Source organism: Echeneis naucrates, chromosome 20, assembly GCF_900963305.1.
Source record: "Echeneis naucrates chromosome 20, fEcheNa1.1, whole genome shotgun sequence".
NCBI classification, from domain to species: domain Eukaryota; kingdom Metazoa; phylum Chordata; class Actinopteri; order Carangiformes; family Echeneidae; genus Echeneis; species Echeneis naucrates.
Window position 1 is genome coordinate 4,917,140 of NC_042530.1, and position 25,562 is coordinate 4,942,701.

At 40.2% G+C, this 25,562-nt stretch overlaps 1 protein-coding gene across 1 annotated transcript in view; it reads right to left on the reverse strand.

Moving 5' to 3' along the window:
• Window positions 1–3,568: 3,568 nt before the first annotated feature.
• Window positions 3,569–25,562, reverse strand: part of pou6f2 (POU class 6 homeobox 2) — a 60,645-nt gene continuing 38,651 nt past the window's right edge. The window contains exons 5-9 of the mRNA XM_029529525.1: window positions 18,278–18,415; window positions 13,611–13,820; window positions 11,606–11,759; window positions 8,228–8,396; window positions 3,569–4,076 (exon numbers count right to left, since the gene is read on the reverse strand). Coding sequence (XP_029385385.1) covers window positions 3,569–4,076; window positions 8,228–8,396; window positions 11,606–11,759; window positions 13,611–13,820; window positions 18,278–18,415 — 1,179 coding nt within the window. The remainder of the gene's footprint in view (window positions 4,077–8,227; window positions 8,397–11,605; window positions 11,760–13,610; window positions 13,821–18,277; window positions 18,416–25,562) is intronic.

Sequence of the window (25,562 nt, forward strand, 5' to 3'; positions counted from 1 at the left end):
GCTGCTCATAGTTCAACACACTTAATTACAGATAATAATCGACAATTTAACACATTTAATATTGTGATTTAAAGGTTTAGCTTAATCACACCGAACTACATGATTTCCACATCAGTTACTCTGCTGGCTGCTAGTTAGCATTATTAGCAGTGTCTAATTTGATTTAGACAAACTGCTGCTTCATTTACTGAGATAAGAAAATGTGTGATTTGAAGTTTCTCGTCTGGATTTAGCTACTTCTTCAGTGAGTTGTCTACAGTAAGACTGAATAAAAACGTTGGATCTATAAGTCATCAAATACTAAGTTATAAATATGTGATTTTAAACTAAAACCACAAGTTCCACCAGAGAGTAACAGTTTTCCATCCTGATTTTAATCAGTTTCTGTCTCGTTTCATTATCTGGAATAAATGAATTACTAAAACATAAAATGTGTTTTAATGTGTGATTTAGAGACATCTTGTTCACAGCATATCACATCAACTCAAACAAAGACAATTTGACATCACTGCTTTTATTCAGCAGTTCAGGTGTTTTTTTTCCTGCTGCCAACAAAAAAAAAAGGCTTTATTCAGATTTTCCGTTTATTTCTGAAGCTCTTTGAGGAATCATTCATTCAGTTGTGATATTATTTTTTAATGGTAAAAGAAAGGCCAAAAATCCAGATTTAACTTTGTACTTTTCACTGGAAACATGACACAAAATTCATGTCAAACAATTGTTTATTACTAATTATGGTACAAATCAATGTGACAGACTTGAAGCTTATTTTTTCTTTCTTTTTTCTTTTTTTTTAAGAAATACACAAAGTGCTGCTTAACTGACCAAACAGATATTGCTCTATAGATTAAGTACAGTTTTCAGTCATAAAAAAATGAAAACCAACCTCTGCAGGCTCTTCAGCTTTGGTTTCAAGTTCTTCAGCTATTAACAAAACATCAAACCACGCTCTTTATGTTAGTAAAATTTCACAAAAGTATTTAAAGCTGATTCAGAAATCATCCTAATTGGGTTAAGAGCAACATGACTGTAATCTCCCTTTCCTCCACATGGGTCTACAGGTCTGTGGAAACAGAGGTTGATGTCCCAACAAAAGAGAAATGATGAAACAGGAACCCAGCTCACAAAAATAAAACAATCATGTGTGACATAATTAATAAACACACACGGTCTCCCACTCCACGTTGAAGGTGAACATCGACGACACAGTGCAGAATAATTACTTGTCTTTTCTGACCTGCTGCTGCTTGTATGGCATTTGTATGATTCTCACAAGAACAGTGCTGAGGTAAACCTTGGATGAGCTACTGTACATTTCTTCTTTTCAATTCTCTTTATCTCAGATTTTTAAAGATTGTCAACATCGTGAATCTATTTCTCTGTACAATGTGCATAACTATAGAGCTTTGGTCCAGCATCGAAAAGTTGAACAAAGGCATAACTCCTATCTGTGACTTTTTATGTCTTCATTTATTTTGGTTTTGGTTACAGCTTTATTGTTAAGCCTAACAACTGATCCGCTGCTGCTTTCTCATATATTTATCTGACAGGTGACGCAGACGATTCGTAATTATTAGCCCAAGATTTGTCTTATGTATTTTTTTTTTTTTTTCCTCTTGGAACCAAAATAAAAATGCTAAATCTGTCGGTGCAGTAACAAACACAAGTGAATCGTTTTCTTTTTTTCCCCCATTTCATTTTCTTTGTGTGTCTGTTTGTGTGTTTTTGTCCAGGCAGTGACGATGAGCACAGCAGTGCACGGGGGACTGAAAGACTGAAATAACAAAAGTGACAAGGAAGGACAGACATCAAGCCGACGCACGATTCTGAATAGATTGCATCAAATTTCACCTCACTTCAAATTAAGTTCATTTGTTCTGAAATCTGACACTTATTCTCAGTGTTCACCTCTATTTCCTTCCCACTCCCGATGGGCTTTTGTATTAGCAGTTTTTTTTTTTTTTTGCCTGGATTTTTTGACAACATGGAGAGTTAATTCATAAACATATTAGTGGACAAAAATAACTTTCCACCAATGAAATTATGCTAAAAAAAATAAAAAATAACCGCACATACAATGTAGAGTAGTCAAAGCTATTTAAGAGGTAAGAAAAAAACTAAATGTTTCAATTAAAATGCTGATTGTAATGCCTGTAAACCTTCATCTAGCTGAGAGAAATGCAGAATACAAACAAAACAACAGTTATCTTTACAGAAAAACATCAGAACTGGAATGAGCTCAGTAGTTTGGTCAGCGGCAACAGACGGCTTCAACCACGTGGTTAGTTCATTTCAGGGCACAATTAAAGGGTACATTGTGTAAAAATACGTGTTATTCTCAGCGATATTAGCAAAACGTAGGTGTTTCTTTCATTTTGGGGATGTCTGCCTTCTCTGTAAATAATCCTTTTTCGTGTGGTTAGAGTTGAAGCATGCATAGCAAATTTGCTTTCAGGAAAATTCTTCCAAACGATTTTTTTCTATTGCCGTGATAAGAAATGACAGCGGACACTGTTGCAATGTTAGACATGTTATTTTTTTTTTGTTTGTTTGTTTTGTTTTCTTTCTTTTTTTGTTTTTGTTTTGTTAAACTTGACCCACAGAATAAAACACTTTAGAAAAAAGGTGGAGAGAGTCATGTAAACACAAATAAATAAAAGGGTAAAATCTTCCCCAGTCCTTGAGCTGAATGTGTGTGTGTGTTCTTTGGCTATCAGGCTTTGGCAACAGAATGACACAGTAGCTCAAAACAAAGCTGCAGTAGACTCAACAGACACCGAAACCTCTCGTCATCGTCACGAGACTGCCCTTCATTTACTCTCCCTCTGTCCTCTGAAACAATCTCATGACATTATCAATAAATTCCTGTAAAAGTTGTACAAAGTTACACTGTGACTGAAAATATTTGCAGATGAAACACAAATTGGAGGCAAACAACATTATTATGCAATTGTTTAACAGCAAGGGTATTTTTTTTTTGTCCAAAAGAGAACTTTATCAGTGTGATTTCAATCTGAAGACAGCATTTTTCTTTTTTTTCGTTTTAGATATTTACATAAAAACAATGAAGAAAAAAGTAAGCGAGACAAAGATAAAATGTATACTCAACCTCACACATATAGCTTAGATTTGCCAGTACAAATGTAAAAATTTAGAGCACATTTACATTACAAAATTATTCTTAGTACTCAGATGCAACAGACTTTGGTAAATAGTGTTTTGATTTGGTATGATCTCTTTACTAAATCCCTCGTGGGAACCAAAATTTGGGCGATGGTCTGGTCTGTAAGGCCAGAACCTATAACTCTTTGAAACAGCACACCATATGTTTTTACATAATTCTCAGATATTAATCTCTTTTTTTCTTCTTTTTGGTTTCGCCAAGGTCATTTACATAACTGTGGTAATCACACTGACAACACATAGTTTTTGTTTGCAAACTCATGACTGTCCATCCAGGTGACTGGGAGCATTTTTCAGTTCTCAATTCAAGATGAGTTCATCCACATTTGTTGGTTTCAATGGCTGCCACTTTTCCACTCCACTTTTTTTTTCCCGGAGAGCTCGTTCATTTCGGGAGCTCCTCTAGAGAATCAGTGAGAGGGTCCATTGGTGCAGCTGCGCCAAGTTCGGGCTGTTTCAAGCGCTTTATTGTATTTTTCAAGGCTTGCCTCTTGTTGCAGAACCAGACGCGAACCACCTCCCTGTCATAGTTCAGTTTCTCGGCTATTTCCGTCATTTCCTGTCCAGAGGGGTGTGTGTTCTTCTCAAAGTGGCTGTTGAGGATCTCGAGCGCCTGCGGGGTGAAAGAGGTCCTCCGCTTGCGTTTTTTCGAAGGTTCGCTGCCGATAAACTCTGTCAGGTTCTGCATGCCGGATCGGTGGCGGGCTTCAGCCTCGGCCATCCAGCGCTCCAGAACGGGCTTAATCTTCTGGGCGCTTTTAGGGGTGATGTCCAACTTCTCAAACCTGGCAGGATATAAAAGGCCAGGGTTCAGTTTGCCTGTCAGACTGCTACCTATAGTGTTCTCTTGGGCTTCCTGTGGTAGGAAAAAGTGGCTTCTCAGGATGGTGTGTCTGGGGAGAATTGAGAAAAAAGAATCTTACTTAGGTGCCCTGCCAGAACAAGGGATAAGCTGCCTGCCTTTTCGTCTCCTCAACCAGAATGCCACAGGGACTGAGACTGGCATCCAGGTACACCTCAGAGCCAAACTCCTGTGTGTTGTGTACCTGGAAACACCTCAGCTGCAGCAGCTGGAGGTGATGGTTGCCAGTGGTGTGTTAATTTTCTGGAGGAGGCTGTGGTTCTCTGTCCCAAATTGGCAATAGTGGAGCAAGGAGATATTGCCAATGGCTAAAGTCAGGTCCAGTTGAACCAAAAACATATCAAACATCTAACTAAATGTCACTTTAAAACAAGAGAAAACAAAACAGAAATTACCCCAAATCCCATTTCTTTCCCCCAGGTGATAAAACAAACAGGAAAAAACAAAAAAATCAACTAATGCATGCAGTTAAATATGGCCCCATCATTTATTTACAAAAAAAAAGAAGCTTGAATTATTAATCAAAATGTACATATTATACATTTTTCAAACTTTCTTTCATCCTCTTACAACCTCTCATTTTATATTAAATAAGAATACATTTACACACTTTAATACTGAAGGTTTCTGCAACGTTACGGCAGCACGACACATAATTCTGGCTTCACAGAGACATTTTATCAAGTCTGAGTAAGAATGAAGAATGAAGCTTTTTCTAAAAACACTCCTAGTTGGCAGCTCAGTGACTGCGTGGTGCTGTTACCTGTCACATTAACAGGTCGTGCATATAACCTGAATTAGATATGATGAAGTTGACTTGTCACACCTGTAATGTTTGTGTTAAGAGAAAGGAAAGTTGTTTGAAGGACTTTTCTGGGTTTTCATCAACACTGACCATTAATCTCATGATAAGGAAAAGAAAAAAGATATATATATATCTATATATATCTATAAATATATATGTGTGTGTGTATGTGTTAGCATTGTAGAAAGACACAGCTGAGAAGCCATGAAGTCATCAGTTAGACGCAGCAGATACTTAAACAGCCTCGACACTTCATTATAATAAGTCTCATGAGGACTAAATCCAGATCGGTGACTCTGAGAGTTTCTTTGAAACGGCCTAATAGTTGAACATGCAATCCAAAGCCCAGGGCTTGGCTATGAACTCACACATCCTTCAGAGCTTTACTTCCTGATATTCGTTAATAAAACATCATAATGAGTATGTGATTGAGTGACTGGACTTGTTTATATGTAATTTGTTTGTCTTTTGCAAAGGCATCTTGATCTCAGGGGTATTCCTTCTGCTGTCAGGCGGAACTAAATTACACATCATGTTTATGTTTAATTAGCTGGTTGTGTGCGCTCACACTGTCAGATTAATTTATACTGGGTCAATGTTTATTTTTAATGATTTACATAATGAGCATCACAACTTACAGAGTATGTAATGCCGCGCTGTCAACTAAAAATACAAATTCCATTCATGTGACACAGGAGTTGACAAACAGGAGTGTGAGGTGAGTGGATGCTTTTAGTGAACTCCGTCCTGAGCTGAAGGAAAGACAGCAGAGAGTCAGAAGAAAGCTCTGCTCTCTGTGGAACAAACAATGCACACACGACATTTTTAATGGCGAGGTGAGCCGCTGCCGACAACAAGAGGGAGGCCGAGATGCCCACGCATGCATGAACTTCCTCTGTTTCTACACCTCGTTGGTGCATTCCTGCTTGTCGACAGGCGTTATTATTTATAAGCCGTCCTCCTCCTAAACAGTGGAAAGAGAGGCGCTCCATACTGCGGGGAATACATTAGTAAATATGAAGAGTCACCAGAGACAGAACATTTCATGGATCAACTGCAACCATGATACTAAAATGAGTTGAGAGCTGCTCAGCTGGGGTAGTGCCTCTCCTCTAGTGCATCAGCACGAGGGAGAAATGGCCCTGAATGCACCTGCATCCTCTCTGGCTCTTCTTAAAACAACCTCAGGAGCTCCGTTTATATGTGCTGCATGTTTAGGCCTGACTTAGAGTTTGCCCCAGGGTTTATACTCACGGAGCACTTTTATGCAGGACTGGACGATGTGACCTAAAATCTGTATCTGGATAAATGATCAGATTCACCTCACGTTGTGGTGTTTTCATTTTAGGATCAGTATCGTGTTACATTTTAACAAACCTAAATGGCATCACACGCTTTGTCAGATTTACTTTCATCCTGAGATATCGATAAATAATATTTCTGCTCTCAGTTGACTGTATTATATCAAAGTCATTCTCATGAAATGCAAATTCCCCCACTGAGGGACTAATAAAGGATTATCTTATCTTACAAAGTTTGGCTTCTAGCGCGCTCGAATAAAGATTTTGTAGACATTTGTACAAATTCCTCAATATGAAGTTTTGCAAAAGTATACTGAAGCTCCTGTATTAAAAAAAACTGTGTTGAAAAATCTATGTTTTTGCAGTCTACTTAAATCACATTAAATGACAGACAAGAGTCTGTGAGAGACTGATAACATCAATATGATGAGGTTGTTTTACCAATTTTGAAGATACATGGGTTGCTTTATGTTCTTATAATTTGGTTACTTATCTACATTTCTGGCGATGTTTATTTGCGTGGCCTCTTCAAGATTAAACAACTGAAGAGAGAACTGTAAAGGTCTTTTATCCTGCAGTGCATTCTACTAAATGTGAATCACTAATTTAGTATGTTAATTAGAATGGCATTTATTTTACAGTAATCATTGTCCTTCTTCGTATTTGAATTCCTGCCAAAAGAGGACAGACTGGCCCATCATTGGTTTGATTGGCTGATGTGTAATGCCTGGGCCTGCTTAGATAAACTCATTAAGAGCCTGGAAACATACTGAGCAATGAAAGGAGACAAGATGGAAGCATCTGTCAGTGTCTGTTCACTGTCTGGGCTCAGAGCTGGAGCCCCTGAGCTACTGTGACGTCCCGTCCTCAAAGTCCATGTCTGTGTTGATGTTAACCAAACTAAAGCATGTGAAGTATGCCCCTCTACTTAAAACATCAAGATGTCATGTCCAATGTCATACAAACAAAAAAAATTGTCTTAACGGCACGTATAACAGCCCACAACATGTTTATTTTTGAGGCTAATGGCTTTTAATGTATAATATAAATATTTGAATTATCCTGGGCGTTTAATATTTCATGTGTGATTTTAAGACTTTAAATATTAGTCAGAGAGGCCTGGGCCTCATAAGAACTCCGGCCCCTGCACTGTTTCACATTTTATTGGCCGTTTGATGTTGATGTAATGAAATTTTTAAAAGTGCGTGGCAGCGCTGTGTCAGATAAACAGAACCGGTCATCAGCAAAACACACACATTGGAGAAGGACATTAAAATTAATACAGGCATTTTACAGAAAATGGAGTGGATGCAAAACAGGCTGCAGTTGTGTGAATTTGAGAGTTTTTAGTCATCCAAAAGTTGATGAAATTTCTCCTTTAATTTGACGTTAACTTACATGTGTCGATTCTTTAGTTGGTTTTTTTTATTTTTTTGTTTTACATTGAGTATAAATGATTATACAATTTGGTTCTCAGAAAAAAAAAAAAAAAAAAAAAAAAAAAAATCTATATTCAGCCCAATTATTCTGCCTTGGAAGGGAAATGCGGCTCATTTGGCATCTTCATGTAAAACGTTAGTCAAGTGGAACAACAGTAGGGATGAAACACTGATTGTCTGATTGTCTCATGAATATATAATGCACCATTTATCACTAAACTGTCCTTGTGGCAGCAGTAAAACATGGCAATCTTATTAACAGATCATTGCCGTCAAGCACTCTGATGCTCAGGCGGAGTGAAAGGCAACGGGCCTTAGTAATTATTAAATGCTTTAAGTGCTTCGTGTAATACTTTTCTATGTATTTTGCATAAGTAACATGAGGCTGTCATGTCAGTGGAAGAGAGAGGAAAGCGCTTAGTACAGACATGAGAGCTTGTTTGTCAGGTGGTGATAGTCAATTACGTATTTTAATATCTTAATGATTTCTGTTGAAACATGGAATAAAAAATAGATGGATGTTATCAGCACCAGACAACTCACTGAGGCCGCGCAACTTTATCTGCTTCCATTTGACTGATTGGAAGGAATGAACCGATGATTGTTAGGTTTTTATTTCTTCTTTGTCTGTCCTTACCTGCAGATGGCAGACTGACTGTACGCCGGCCCTTCGGCAGCGCTGAGTGCCTGGCCCACCTGAGTCTGTGTCAGGCCCAGAGACAGCCGGCGGATCTTGAATGCTTTGGCGAATTCCCGAATCTCCTCCAGGTTGACTCCATCCACCTCACTGGGGGCGGTCTGCGGGTCTACAATACAACAAACACATCTCATTTCATTCGCTCCCTGCTCCTCTGCCACTTACCTCATTTTCCAGAAGCAACCGTCCCACCATATGAGATCATGATCGACTCTAAAGAACTTTAAAAAAGAAAAAAGAAAAAGGAGGGTCCTGGTCTGGGACAGAATTAATTATCTGTCTTGGCTCTCATGCTGTAAACTACATTGTATTAAGATGTTTCGAATCATAAATACGTCTGCAGGATGAATACAGGCACGTCATGGCTCTGACTTGCCAGTGTAAATCTTTAATGCACATACAAAGCACACGGACAAAACCACGTCACGCAGAGCTTGTTAACTCAATGGAGAGAGACAGAGATACGGAGCAGACGGCTACTTTGGTCTTATAGACTGCTGCATGAATACGCATATATTCTGAAAATAACCCCCTTGGATAAACATTAAAGGGTGTATAAAGACATTATGTCATCCATTTGACCCTTACTGAAAGGAGTTAAAGCCTCCAAACCAGCAGCGAGCCTCATACACAAACGATACACAACTTTTTACACAAAGAAATGCTGTTTGGGAAACTGAGATCTGAAAAATTTCACTGAAGCATTTTGAAGAATTTCCTTGCTAATAAAAAGTGATTTCACATTGTACATCAATGTCAGGTGCCCTGGCATCCTGCTTACTAAAGCAAAGTTTGTGCCTCTGAATTATTCATCTTGGTCATTATCAATGAATTATTAAAGGAATCCTCCAAGCGTATTTAAGCAAAAATCTATTGGGCTGCCATCTCGTTGTGCCTCATAAGTGACGTGTAGCATATGCGGCGTGCATCAGACGTGTGAACACTTGGAAGATGAGGGACTAGAGACAGAAATGGGAGGGATGAGCACTCACAGCTTCTGGTCCCATCATCTCCACATTGATGAGCATCTCTTCATCATTCCCAGTGGAGGCTATTTACTTAGTGGTATGAAAGACTAATGGTTGTCTGGAGCAGCAACTGGTGTAGCCTCTGGATCCATATATTTCTTTAGACATTAAGTCACAAACCAAACACGATTTCAGATTTAAACCTCTTCTAATGTGTTTTGAAAACTACTGAATAGTTTTGAACTGGTTTTAGGAGCCACCTAGGAAAAACCCCAAAACTAAAACAAAAAAATGAAAATGAAACAATTGATCAATGATTTTCCACTTTGAGCTTAATGATTACTGGACAATATAAAAGTCAAATACCCGCTTTTTTGACGAAATAGAGAGGAAAATGTTCCCTTTACAAATCACAGACCAGTCTCATTTTAGTGTCACACAACACAGTTTTGATTGTGTCTGTCTTGACTTTAGGATAAAGGCCTATTTTTTTGTTACTCTCATCTAAATAATCAGAATCCACGACTACTAATGTTATAAAGTTATAATTGCTGTTATCCAGATTAAATATTCAGATATCACGTTATTACCTGGCATTAGGTAAAAACGCTACAGAGCAAGATACTTTGGTTTCCATTTAAGAATGTGCAGCTGCACGTTGGTAGCCAATAGGACTGATTATAAAGGAATTGAGTGCAATAAGTGAAATGAGTGATGAGTGAAAAAGAATATTTCTGAAAAATAACATGCTCATGATTGCAAGACTTTCTCCAGATGAATAAAGGTAGATATGGAAACAACCTTGATATGAAAGACTGATTCACTGATTCATCTTTACGCTCCCCATATTCCTATCTGTAACTCAGCTTTATTAACCTGTGTCTGTTTGTGGTAAGTGAATGCAATGACAGATTCTTTCATGGGATTTTTCTTTGTGTATATTTGCTCTAAGTAATGTGGAGAGGAAGTGATAAGGCTCATACTCAGCATAAACATTAATCGTATTTACCACAGAACTGAGCCACAATGACTTTGTACAGACTCAAAAATAGTCTATCGGATAGTTTCCAAGCTACAAGTAAACACACACTAAACACAATGTCTACAACAAGTTGATCAATGGCAACTTGCTTTTTATTAAATTCAGTGGCTCTGTAGCTGCCTTTGAAATGAGTTTACATGGAGTTTAGCGGAATCGACTCTGACAAATGAAATTTATGTGAATAACGCTGGGTTTTTAAAGGCAGTGGCTGCATGCTGACAGGCTGTGGCCCAATGATTTATAAGGTTCTGCCAAAGGCCCATGCATTGGGAGAATGAAACTTATGTTCATTATATATTACACATGCCACTTTGGATTGTCAAATAAACCAAAGATAAGACAGTCAGGAAAAATAAAACTATCTTAGGAGGGCAGGATCAGTCAAAAGCTGTCCACACAGAGTAATGTAGGTGCTGAGTCCACCGCTGTTACTACCCCAACCAGGAAACTGTCCTTTTTTTCAGAGAATTAATTTTATTGAACTTCATTGAACCTTAAAAATAATTCTCAAAAAAGAAGTAAAGCTCTCCTGTTCATTTAGATATTTTTCAACTGGTTTCAATTTTGAAATTAGTGTCAGTACACTGCCAAAAAAAGTACTACAGACTTGTTATATATGATGCATCTGGTGATATGCTGAATGTTTCTTGTAAACAGATCCCATTAAAAGACCTAAACTAATCGCTAATCAATAACAACATATTTTATTTTGCTGCCACATCAAATCCTCCCTAGAGCAGAAAATATTTATCTGCTGCTGAAAATAGTCAAAAACAAGTACATCAGTTACTGTTGGAAAAGATTTGCTAACTTCTAAACGGTTTGGGCATTGGTGTATGATATTTCTTTATTTCAAATGAGACTATATATTTGTGACCTGCTTAGAGGATTTATGCCCTGGGTAGGAAAGAATGAGATTACCACAGACAGAGTACTGTTGGGAACATGAGAGGTGTGCTAATGCATTGTTGGTTTCATCGTTCTCTTGGGATTTATTGACAGCTATAAAAAAAAAAAAAAAATAAAATACAACACTGCCAGTTTTATCTTTTCAGACTATGGGGACACAAATGACAAATAAATCTTGAGAGGGACACTCTGGTAGTTGTGTGGATGATTCAGAATATTCAGGACAACAAGGGAAAAATTCACAGGTAGTGGCAGATTGAGGTGAAATCAGTGTGTGATAATGTTTGTTATATTTTGATTTAGGTACCCACACGCTGCACATTACATGTCATATAGCAACAATAGTAGGGGTAAAGTTTCTGAGGGCATGTGTTTTTGTGAGCTGAGTTGGATACTTACTGCTGACTAGCTGCCCCACGCTGAGAGCTGAGGAAGAGGATGAGGTGGAGGAGGAGGACGAGGCCTGGTGGAGAGGACTCTGTCTGTGAGGCATGTGGAGCAGGTTGGGCTGAGATGATGCAGGACCTGTCTGACCCTGCTGAGCCTGAGGCAGCTGGACACACACACACACACACACACTGTGTGAGCTGACACGAAATATCGACAGCATGTACAGAACAATATCAATGATTTCCTCTCCATATCATCATAGTAATAACCATTATTTATAGTAATCATGTCATTATGGTGATTGACCTGTAGTATTAAATCTAATCAACAGCATTCATTTCGCCGCTTAGAAGATGGAAATAACAAGATTTACCCCCGAACTGATTATGAATAAATGTTAATTACAGCCTGCAGTATTTCGGCTGAGAGCAGAATGTAATGCCAATAGTAAGCTCAATGGACTCTTGCAGAGGTTTATGTTTTTGGAAGCCATTGACAGTGTAAAAGGTAGGTGATGCTGGTACAGCTCAGATACTCCACTGTCTCTATGAGCTTCATGACTGCTGCTCTGCAGAAATAAACTCAGTTTTACAGAAGAAGAGCAGCTCATGACAATTAGAGTCTTCTGTCTCGTCATCAGACTCGTGCAGATGCTAATAATGGCAGCCTGACTCTGAAATAAAAACATGTGGACACAGCAGTCCCCATATGAAACATAATTCATGATCCACAAGCTTGGTGCTCTGATGGTGAGAAAACGATGTATTTTCATGTTTTATGCACATTTGAATTGCTTTTACAAGATCAAGATGGTATGTCTTCACTTTTAAGGCTGTCTCTGCCATAAGCTGGGCTGACTTCTCCTCTCCTTCTTTGCTATTAATTATTTTCTCTGTGGCATGTGTTTGTTTGGATGGTGGGGGGTGTCAACAGCGATGCACACACTGTCAGGACTGTTGACAGGCTTGGAGAATTATCTAGCTTCACTTGAAATATTCTAAACTGCAGGCTCTGACAACCGTAAATTATGCCTGTGGAACAATGTGTACATGTAGACTTTGAAGTGGAGACAAAAGCATAAACATTATTACAAATGCATTCATTCATTCAAGAGGATGATCTGGAGGTTCGGAGAACCACAATTAGGTGTCCATCGGCTGAGAGTTCATCCATTCAGCACTGTATGTGCCTGCAATGTGAACTTTTACCCTATAATTCTGTGCTGACATTGTCATTATCAAGTCAATAACATTTTCATTGTTGTGTGCATGTATCTGGTTCCACCATCGAGCACTGTATGAATCTTCAAATTGGGATAAATCTTTTAAAGTTTCTGCACATACAGTATGAGCTTAAATGCAGTGTGCAAAAAAAAAACCAAACAAAAAACAAACAAACCAACAAGCTGCACGTTTTCTGCCTTTTCTTTTAAATCAAAACAGAATACTTCACTACTTGCTCAGGTCAGAGAGGACAAATCATACGGCTGGAGAGTGTGATTGAAGAAGGAAAGGAGGAGAGAGGGAGAGTGAGCGGAAAGGGGAGGAGAACAAGAAAGTGGAGTGATGAAAAGTGTTGTTTGTTTTTTTGTTTTTTTGTTTTTGAAGGGGGTTGGGCTCTGCAGGGGCGCAGCAGTCTCCCTGACACTAAGTTTGAAAGGTTGGCTGACAACTGCATTCCAAACACGAAGAGGTGCGCGCGCACACACACACACACACACACACATGCTTTGCAATTGTACCAAAACCTACAATTTTTCCAAGTGGAATGATGTAAATGAGCATTATGAGTGTTGAAGCGGGAAAAATATAGGTGCGTAGTGTAAACAAACCTGAATAGCTGTGCTGGAGATCTCTTTTAGGAATATATAGAGCTCTAGTGTGGCTCCACTAGGTGTTGCTCATTCAACAGTTTTAAATTTAGCTTTTGATCACTGTCTAACATATGTTCATGTGCATAATAAGGCTGCTCTATAGGTTATATCACTTTACACGTGTACATGTGTATATGTTACCTGCTGTCCAGGCTTGATTGGTGACAGTGTGATTCCCTGGGTGTTGATGACTGGCAGGATCTGATTGCCGATCACTGTGGCGATGATCTGGCCTTGAGCGTTGGTCAGAAGTTGAGGTGTAATTGGCTGTACCTGCAGTGCTGGGTTGCCACCCCCTGATTGGCTGGAGGGCCCTGCAGAGTTGGGCATCAGTGGGATTGTTCCAATTATCTACAAAGGGGGTAGAGAGGAGATGTGAAATCAGCTGGGCCGAAGAAACAAAGAGGGTAAATGCTACTAGAGGTATCGGTCTTAATGATCTCTGCCGCTGTCTTTTTGGAAGTGATCAGAAACAAAAGGTGAGCTAGTCATTTTGCTCTTATGAGGCTAATCGTAACACTGGTTTTGAGTCGGTCTGTGTGATTTGGAGAAAGAAGCATGCACAATTGTTCACTGATCATCTGTCACTGAGGTGGTTTTAGAGGCAAGAGCAAGTGAAGGCAAAGCAGACTGCTGGGAGCACACTGCAAAGGTCAGCGCTGAATACCTGTGTGTGTGATGGTGCACACCACTGACTGTATTATCCATCACCAGGCCAAGACCGGGATGAGTGTGTGCGACTGTGTGTGCAAGTGTGTTTGTGCTTAAGTGTCTTTGTCTGTCTCTGCTGTAGAGAGAGTGTGGCTGCAGAGAGACAGAGTCCCCCATTTCGCCCACCCTCTCTCACACAAAAGCAGAAAAGAAGTGGAAAGAAACAGAACAAGAAAAGAAACAATAAGAGGGAGAAAGAGGTGCATCATAGAGTGAGACAGGACCCTATGTTTCTAATTCAACTCTCAGGGCCCCAGGGGTACTTCACCCCTTCTCCACCCCATTCCATCCCCCCTGCTCTCCTCTCCTCTGCTGCTGTAATCAGGAAGGGCAGATCAAAGGGGGCGGCAGAGTGTCACTGCAACGTTTTAGCTCTCAGAGCTGCCAGAGTGTGGCCAAGAGTACCGCTTTAGGGGGACTTAGTGCCTCTTCACCATGATGAAGGTTAATGTCATCTAGGGACTGGTTCTGAGCAGCTCCTGAGCAGCCGTTTCTCCGGCCTCCCCGCTGACAGCGCTCCTTCACCAGGCCTCATTACAGCAGGGAACAGCTCAACGCGGATGAGGCACCCATCATTCTAAATTCAGTTATTTGGCAACTGAGCAAAAGGCAATGTTTTGCGAAAACTGCACTGTCTTTGAGTCTTCTTTAAGTTTTGAATTTTATATGATGCTTCTGCACCTCAATTCAATGCAAAACAAGACTACACACACCTTTCACATTGCCGTAACCAGGCCTTTTCTGAGTCTGTACTCTCTTCCACCACCACTGATGTGTTTCAGTATGCGGTCCACCTCCCCTTTCCCCCATCGCTTTGACATAATAGGGAGGGATCAGTGAGAGAAAGGTGGGCCGACAATCTGTAATTCATCCCTGCCACGGCTCATTTGCTTACGTTGCTTCGCATTAGGGGAGAGATAATTTATCTCTCTCTCTGCGCCGGCTTCACAAATTCCCTCTAATGCTCTCCTGCCACTTAGCATATTTTATTGCCCCGCCTGACGCTTGTGTCTCCCGAGTCCCACTGATCCCGCTTTGCATGCCACAGTGGCAAGGAACTTGTTCCGCTCAATTATTCATTGTCATTGGACTAAGTGGTTGTTCTATAAGCATAATAAAAGAGTGGGCACTGACAGCTTAGCTCTCGTCCCTGTCCCATCGAGCAATGCTTCTCCATCTCAGGCAGATGTTTCATGACAGCGACACAAAGACCTTCTTCTGGTAGGGTAGAGTTCTTAGTGTCGATAACTCTGAATGCTAACTTACAGACAGATGGGAAGACATAAAAAAAATTATCTAATTGAAGTATTACATTCAATGTTGTTGAGGTTAAGGGAGCACACAGGTTATTTATCAGACACTGGTCATAGTTACAGTTGGGCATGGATCCTCAATACTTTTTCAGCACTGAGTCTCACACAGGATCAAGTACACAATTTAAAATGAGCAAAGACTCATTGGTCAGATTAACTTTTTAGACTGTTCTCTGATGAGATATTTTCTGCTCAGGAAACATATTGCAATAGAGTTTTTCTTATGGGTACATTTGAAGGACGCTGCTTTGCTCAGGTTTGGTTGGTTCCCATCTCTTCTTTTAAACTAGCAAATGAACCAGCAGGAAACTCATTTTCTGCACAGAATGCCCACATTAAATAATTTTCTGTGTCAAAAGATGACTGTGTTTCATAAATACGTCACCATCAGGACTCTGCCCCTTCACATTCAGCATGTTTTCTCAGCTATCTTCCAGTTTCTTTTCTTGATTTGCCCATCTGCCTTTGCCTACCACTGAGGAAAGCGCCTCTCTCCATGCAGCAGAACTCATTAAGATTATGCTGCTCTTGTTTCCACCGAAATGTCATCTCACCTCTTCAGCCAGGCCAATCTATGTCTTTTGCCATGGTCGCCAGGCAATATCTCTTCCCATTTTCTCTCCTCCACTGTACATGTGTTGAATTGTGTTTGGAAAGTTTGGACTTATGTCCAAACACAAGCCCCGCCCCCAGCCACCCAAATTATCTATGCATCAGATATGATGAATACAAGCTGGTGCGAGCATCTTAAATTCAGGGATTTACCACTTTTTTTGTTTTTCTGTATCACTATGTATGAGTAACATCTTTTCTTTTTTGGTTGATGGGAATGCACAGGCCACTGACAGATGAAATGATGATGAAAATAATATGACGACAGCAGCGACCCAACACGGCTGACGGCAGATTACACTGTGGTTCTACATGTGATGTGGTTCACCTTTGACTACTAAGCAGGCTAACAGTGCAAATGTTTCCGACCTGTTGTCCTAGTGCCAGCACTCTCTACCCAGGGGACTCAATGTCTTACTAAAGACTGGAAATCCTGGGAATTAAAAGGCTGGTTAGCACAGCGGGTAGAGGTGGTTTTGATGCCTAAAGCTGAGACAATGAGGTTGTGGAATTTCAGGGGCCTCAACACATTTGAACATGTATTGTTCCCTACATGAAATAGGGGGTTATGCCCCCATTTCTACCTCAGGTTTTTGCTAACAGATGAAGCTGCAGAAAAGTGAGTATTATGACTGAATTGAAGAAAATGGCACAAATTCATAAAAGAAAAAAATATGAGTAACTTAACAATACACTTCACTTTTATCCATAGCCTTAACCACTGTTGTAAACGTTGTAAGGTTAAAAAAAAAACCCAGTGATTCTCTTTAGAGAATAAAAAGGCTGAGGCCAAAATAATCAAGGCTAAAAAACATATTGAAGTCTCAATGCCTATCAAACCTGGCACTTTTTAAAGTCATTTTTAAAGTGCCATTATGAAAAGGTTTTCAACTGAGTTATGGAGAAAATTAGTGTGTCAAACACCACGTTTTAAATGCATGTAAAAAGATGACAATAGTGATGATAAAGGTGTTCTAATAATTCCAAGTGAAAACTGCCCTGAATAGATGAAAGCAGTTCTTAGTTAGTCTAAATCTTTGAAAAAAGCTGCTCCTCTGCTTTACATTTTGTATCTTTTCCAGGCTCACATAAGTTCTCAGAACATGTTTGTTGGACCTCTAGCCTTGTTTGAGGTATGTATTAGCCTGCATGATCTCCTCTATGTTGAGAGGAGGGGGGGGGTTGGGGTCTTCTGATATGGTAGCGCATGTTTCAGAGCCCTCTGTCTGAATAATGCTGTGGAATAATGAGGTGTGGAGCAAAGGCTGTAGCCCAGGGCTTTGACCGTGCCTGTGACCTGATTATGTCAGGAAGTGTCAGCCGCCAAGACACTACAAAAGCACAGAGCATCCCATCAAGTCCATATCCACAGTGATCTGTCCCCAGTGCTCCAGGCAGCGTGTGAGCCAGGGAAGTCCATACTGTCTCATTTGCGACATTTAGCATCAAGCACTCGCACACAGGCACCACTTAACCATAAACAGTGAAGCATGGTCACACTGGTGGTAGCGAGAGAGCGCTCAGGTAGGTTAAATGTCAAAGATCAACAGTTTTTGTATGTTTTTAGGGCTAAGAAATAACACCTTTTTGCTTTTACATCATTTTTTATCCTTCCGCCATAAAGACTAAGCACGTGTTAAAGATGAACAGGGGTTAAGGAAAATAACAGAGTGGCATGAAAGGGCACATTGTCCATACAATTTTCCTTTAATATGTGTTGTGTGCACCTGCGATAAGATGATTCATTAGATAGGGGCCCACAATGACAAGCATCATCGTTCAAGCCTCTGGCTACTGATGGAACAATTCTGCAGCCACCCTGTAAATATGACAAGGTCAGCATTTTACAGCGACAGGCGCATGTGGATAAGAGAAAGAGGGGCTTTGCTTATTCCCAAAAAGCTTAATATATGATGGGGTGGCTACTAGACTGTAGGCGAGCTGCTACAAGACAACACTGAGAGCCAACACTAGAAATCTATGAGGAAAGTCCTGAAATATTATACAAATTTTATTTGGAGCTGCACATTCTTGCATGATAGATGATCCAGAAATATCTTTCACCGATTATTTATCAATGCAACTCCTTTCTCTCTGTAATTTGATAATTCGATTGTCAGTATTTTATTTATTTATTTTTTTTTTGGCTGAACTTCCCACCACAGGACTCACCTGTCCTTGTGCATTGGTGACCAGTTGCCCAGTGGCTCCTTGCAGGTTTGACAGGGTGTTGCCAAACACCTGAGAACCAGCGATTGATCCCATGGCTGCTGCTGCTGCTACTGCTGCCTGGCTGGCCAGAGGATTCAGCTGGAGGAGGAAAAGAAATCATCCATCAACTGTTGTTAATGTTAACATTATCACTGTAGATGTTTACCAGTAAGATGCAGATTTTTGAAAAAGCCGGTTACGAAACGTTTAGTGCAAATGCCTTCACACATGTTTGGTGGCAAGGCCAAAGCAGGCTAACTGCAGTGAGTGAGGGTTACGCAGTCCATCATACAGTTCCCAGAGGTCTGTGCTCCTGAACCTAGTGGGAGGCTCGAGGGTAGGGAGGAGCAGTGAGAACAGGGGGGGTGGCTGTGAATAAGTGGCCATTTTACCACTCTAAGTGCTTCCTCTGGCCTCTGGGGTTCCCCGCGGGCCAAGCTGAGTCTCTCGACCCGCACCAATGGCCAAACAGCATCCAACTCATAGAACAGATCCAGGCAGTGTGACCATGCATCACTGTATCGTCAACTGCTTCAATACGCTTCAAATAAGAATTCCTCCTGTGCCATGATGCACTACCACACTGTTACTTTTGAAAAAGAGGAGGGTTAAATGACCATCTTTAGCCCTCCTGTAATTGACTCATCTGGTCTGGCCTGTGGTTGTGAAAAGAGGCTCCTTGCGTCAGGGAGAGGTTGTAGAGCCCCGTCACATCGCCAAGATTACCTATATAAATCAAGCTAACCACTTATTAGGGGGCTGAAAATGCACTGCTGATTTGGTTGTAGTGCAGCAGAGCAAAGTCTTATTAGGTTGAGTAAGTAGATCAAAGACCAAGAAGAGATAGGAGACCTTCCAATTACTCAGGAGAATAGAGAAATAATAGAAACACTGCTTAAAACCAGGCTGCCTGGTCTCTGCTGCTAATAATGGATAGATACAAATTCAAATTTTTGCTGAGATCAAAATAATAAAATTTAAATAACACAAATGATAGCAGTTTTACATATAACCATTACATTTATGTAAAATACAATATGTGGCAAAAAAAAAAAAAAAAATCTTTAACTGAAGCATAAAGTTTTCTACACTTTCAGTACTCTGCAGGGAATTCAGCTCTGAGATCATTCAGCTGCCATTCATCTTTTATTTTACCCCACCACCATATATTATTACACTTTCTGAAATCAAATGATGAAAAAATGCCACCGAGCAATCAATACTTTTTCATTGACAGTAAAGGTTAAGCACATTAAGAATGACACTGCATTTGTCTTATGAAATCATATTTCATGTTGGTGGCCTCAAATTGGCCGTGATTGATATTGCCTCCCCTCGTCTGAAAGTCATCCAGTTTTTCCTCGATAATCGCAAGATTGTCTTTTATGTTTCCAGTGGTTGTCCTTTGGAATTCTTAACATCTCAAATGTTGAAAAAGCATGAGGCTGATTCTGACTGTACACGCAAAAGATAAGGGGATAGCAGAATCGCTGTCAAGTTAATATTAGATAGGAGGCCTATATGTGCTTCAGAAAAATATATATTGAGCTGATATGGTTTTAAATATTTTGAAGTTATCTGGGCTCATCAGTGCAAAAAGCACATAGGTGTGATATGACACAAAATATTTCCTTAGAAGTGTAATGCATAGTGAAATTTACTCATGTTTAAGCTTACGTTGTGCAGCCTGGATTATTTTGTAATGCAAACTAAAGCATATTAACAGAATCAAGGAATCAATATTTTCAACCATATTACCAAGCCGTCGCAGATCTTTTTTAAACAGCTGGATAAAAGTACTACAGATAATTTTATGTTATCTTGTTTTAGTGTTATAATCATAAGAAACATCTCTGGGCTGAATGCACCTTTATTATGGAGGAAAAGTAATGTTTTGATGGAAAATAAAACACTTCACAAGTAAATGTTCTTGTTATTTTCAATTGGAAGAGTTTTTTTTTTTTTTTTTTTGATCGCTATAAAGATCACATAGCAAACATGGATGTGACCAGCACACATCTAAAGTGTGTGCTACTTGTAGTAGTTGAGATTAACAAATAAAACCTGGAGATGCTGCTGTTCTCGTTCATCTTAAAGAGGTTGTGAATATAAAACAGTGACTGTGTTGGTAAAATCACAGTATTGTGTTGTGTTGTGTTGTGTTGTGATAGTGAATGGGGACACAGAGAAAAGCCAACACGGTCATATAAACACAAAGATAATGTGATCTGCTCAGAGGAGCACAGCCAGGGTCTCCCTGAAACTCTGGTGCCATTGTGTGAGTCAAAGGGTTGTTGGAAAAGCTTTTCGATTGATTTGAAATATTATCATTGGGTTTTATTTGATGATAGCCTTTTCAGATGCTCTGTTATTCTGGCAAATCTAGGTGAAAAGAGAGCAAGCGTTATTGCAGCATCTCCTGGAACAGGGTAATATGGATAGCAGTTGGAAGGAGAGCCAGGAATAAGGAGAGGCGAGGCTGTGTTCAACACCTAAACAGGTGATTTTCCGCCACGGTGACTCCTCTCAACACCTCGGCAGGAGGCACAAAATGACAGACCTGGCCTAGCATTTGTACTGATTGCATGTGTTGGAAGAGATAAACAGTGATCTTCCAGTTTACAGACCCTGCATGTTAACCATTGCGTTTCATTCTTTTCATTCACCATGAAAAGGGCATCAAGAGGATTTTCGACTACACAGACTTCTTTGGCCGTACACACAAGCTACAGGATAACACAGATGCAAAAATAAACACGAGCCAGTGTATGTGTTAAAGAAATATTTGAGAATTCAGATTTTGTCATTACATTCACATGTTGGCACTGTCAAAGCCTCCATTATATCCTTCTACATCATCCTGTCACCTTAAAGTCACTACAACTGCTATTGCTCTTTGCACTATTACAGTTTAATATAGCCAAATATTCAGGGTTACACTGGGATCAACAAACACAAAATAAATGTCTGTGACTGGGGAAAAAACCGCAAATTGTTAAAAAATGAATCTTTTCTCCGTATAGTATGAAGGGGAGGGAATCTAAACTCCAGCAGTCTCTTCCTTGCCTGTTTGACCATAAGGGTCACCTGGTGCAGCAACCCGTGTAATCTCAGGAATAGAGGGAAAAATAGCGTCCCTGCAAACCGTGGAGAGACCCCTGGAAACTAAAATTGTCTGACACAAACTAACTGGAGTTTATTCGTGGTTTTACTCTTTTCATGTGGCCATTTTAAACTTAATTGCTTTTTTTTTTTCAGGTCGCCCGCGCATGACATAAAAGAGCAAAGATAAATGGACAAAGTGGTGCAGACAGGAGTGGAGGGCAGATTTGTCTACACTCAAGACTTCAGCAGTGTGTAAAACTTATTTGCTACTCATCTGTCATTCAACAACAGAATCAAACATTGATCTATACAACTTAGAAAAGGAGGAGAATCGGACCACAGAAGATAAATTAGCAAATTAGCGGTGAGTAATCTAATTAACTGACAACAGCAGCAGCTATTTTTAAACTTCTTTATAGACTTTCCAGTTGAGAGCTTATATAAGGAACTATGACAGAAACTGTTGTTAGAAAATGTAAGAGAAGTGTAACAAAGTTTTTGCACCTAGGCCGCCATCCATCTGACAAATGAGTGTCAAAGTGGACCAAACAGGGTCAAGTAACAGTGAATTGCACTATTGTTTTTGGACTGGAAGAATGTCCTTTCTCTCTTGACCAACATGGAAGTTTTTCCCATTCATCCTGCCCCAGCATCACCACCCTGCTCTTTTCCCACTCCAGAGTGAACATAATCAGCAGTGACATGAAAAAACACATTCTCTGTCTGTCAGGACTTCGCTAGTCTTCCACTGACAGTCCTCTACTGACTCTCCTCCTCCCCTGCTCCCCCAAAACGGCCTCTCCCCCACCTCCCTGTCTCCTCTCCCTCGCATCCGCTGTGCTTATGAACATCAAAATGCCATTAGGCCCTCAAAAACACCTCTGTTCCCTTGGTTGGCAGGGCCTCGCACTATGGTCATGCACTCTGAGCCCTCCAAGCGCCAGCTATTGCTCACCACTGGGCCTCTGTTCCGGCCATTGTGAAAAATAAACCCCACAAAAAGCCATTCTTGAAGAAAAATATTAGGAAGTGAAAGACAGATAGAACAACTGGGGCAGATAACACCCAGCAAAATACAATAACGTTGCATCCGGTGACAGTTGGACATTGTAATTGCTTAAGGCAGTGCAGAGATGGTGGTGGCAGCGGGTGTGGACTTGGAGGTGGCTGAGGCGGTGTGGTGGGTGCTAATGGGAGTGATGTCACATGAAACGCCAGAATGACAGCTAGTTAACTTGGGAGGTTTGGCTGATCAAATAAAATGCATTAACTCCAGGAAATGGATATTGCGAGCAGCCTCAGAAATGGCCATATCTAATGAGGCAAAATGCAAATGAAGGAAGAAAAGAGTCGTGAAAATGTTTAAACTAACTATAAAGCGATGATGGAGTGTTGGACAGTGGCCGTCAATCTCCCCACTCATTACCTTCATGTGAAATTAACAGCAGCTTTAATCATTACATAAAATCTGCTCCAGCCCATTTGTTGATAATTGTGAAGCTCAGAGGTTCAGAGTGGGTTCTTTGTCATCAATCACTGCAGCAGTATATTTCCTCTGGTTAGGGGACACTGTGAGTAAAAATATAAGTTATACTACATTCCTCTTGCACTATTTCTCTTCCTGGGAAATGATCTATAATATTTAGCTGTTTCCAGATGTATTAAATTTGAAACTTCTTGGTGATTAAGTATCTACAGGAAAGTGCTGACCATTTTAGCTCATGATGTGACATATTTGGTGCAGTTATTTCTGTACCATACGACTGTTGGGTTGGAAATCATAGCAGTGTTAAGCCGGTGTTGCGTAAATCTTCTGCAGCTATGACTTTAAAATGGATACCGGGCTACGTTGCAGGTAGCTGTGGGGAAGACTATTATTTTGCTGGACTCTCCAGAGCCTTTTGATGACAATTCCCTGAAATATCCAATACACATTTGAACATCTAACTTGATTTGAAGAGTTTTATTTCAGCTGCACCAAGTACAATCCATTTGTTTTCGTTTCGGTGGAAATGGCATCTCTTTTCACTCTGCTGTTGTTTGACATATAAATATAGCATTTGAATGACTTTAATATCCTTCTAATCAATGTCCAGTGATCTTTTGATGTCCTCAATTCAATATAGGAAGGGTCATCCATGCTGCAGCTTTATAAACACAATAAAGGTAAATGATTACTCTCCACTGTGGTGTCCAAAAATACGGGCAGTAATGAAGAGAAATGGAGGATTTTGAGGGGGAGTCCTGTCATGTGTCATTGGCCAACTCTAAGCCCAAAGATTAATCACGAGAGAGGGGCTCTGTGGCTAAGATGTGGTCACCCTTAATCAATAAATCTGCCTCCCTCCCTCTCTCTATGTCTCTCTGCTTCACTGTCTCTCTTTTTCTCCAAAATATACACACTCGTTGGCATAAGCTAAATCAGCATAACTGAGAAGATGAATTGATGACATTTACAGCCATATTTGTATTGATCACTGCAGTTTTGACTTCTGAGGCTCCCGTCTTGAGAAGTTGACTTATGAAAATGCACTGATCTTGCATTCTAGTTGAGTCTATTTACAAAGACATTCTTACTCCTAATGAAAAGGGCATACAATCACACACATGGAAAAAGAATTTAGCTCACCTCAACTACAACCAAGAAGAATTTCTCATAATATTCTGCAGGGACTACAAATGGGACTTCTGACTTGGTCTATGAGGAGGGCATAATGCAATAACATTGCATTAAAAGGGTCTTTTTACAGCGAGGTAGCGCTGCGCGGCTGTATTCCTTGTGTGAGCCCGGTGCTCTGTTTGCGGTCACTAATGGGCATCAGAAATTACAGGCAGTGGAATCGCGCCCCGCGGGGGGACTGGCCTCCTCAGCGGAGCGGAGCACTTAGACTGTGTCTGGGAGGCTGCTGGAGGAGGAAGGGGGGAACTCAATGTCACAGCCCTGCCTCATAATTAAAGAAACCCTATTCCTTATCCACTGTTAGGTGAGCCCTGGCTTGGTTCTCCATCTGAGGGCTCCCCTGTGGGTGTCTAATGCGTGTTGCCCCCAGTGTGCATGTGGGCTGATCAGGGAGCTGCGCCTTTCTGCTGGGTGTCTGAGCTGGAAGCCCTCTGCCCACTACAAGCATAATGGGGCCAGGTGTATAAGAATCACAGACCTCAAAAAGCGAGGGCAATATCAGGTGAGGTCTGAAAACCAAACAAAATCAGAAAAGCCAGGAAGTAAGTGCAAAGCTTAATATAGGTGTAATTTTAAAAGTCAAAGTACCAGCACAGTTTCCCAAATGATCCTCCTGAAATATGATACATTTAACTTTCTCCTTATTTAGAAATTCAGGATTCATCGTTGGTCCTTAAGTCTGTAGATTTTCTACTTGCCTAATCCCTCATTGAAGTAAATAAAAGTAGTAGAGCTGTCATGGTCAGGTTGTTTTCCTCATCTAGCTCCCATGCTTTATAATTATTCATATGAAATGTGGTGCTGTTGATGGGCAACAGTCTTATTTTCTGCTTCAGTCAACAGTGCACATTTGTATTTCTAAATTGTGGAGCGCTTGTTATGTAAGGCAATTTTCTGCCTTCTTAAGAGTCGGATCTCCTGTGCATTAATAAGAGGCTGGGCTGAGCTGCTGGAGAGCTGAGGGCCTGTTCATGCTCTGAACCACACAACAGACAGTAGCACAGCCATTTAAACACAGTCTGGCACCACAAACCATTTATACACATTTTAAAGTTTTATTAAAAAATTGCAATGAACAAGTGTTAGTCTGTATCACAGTCAGATGGAACAATGCAGAAAGCTTTTATATATTCAGATTATCTGTAATGTTACCTGGCGATAAATGTATAATAGAAGAACACTGCTTTACCAGAAAAAAATCAAATATATTTTAGAAATACTGACGCCATTAGCCTGATCATATCTATTACCATATTTTCAATAAATGTTATCCCTGACTGTGATGCCTTAGCGTCTTGCTATGCTATGCACTGCTATTATTTCAGCTGTGGTAGAGTCCAACGATTCAATTTATAGAAACATTTTTCTTATAATATATCAAAAACTAAATAGATAGAATCTAAAAGATATAGAATGTAAAATATAAAGCTAAATCAGGAGGACATGACATCAGAGCTAGAG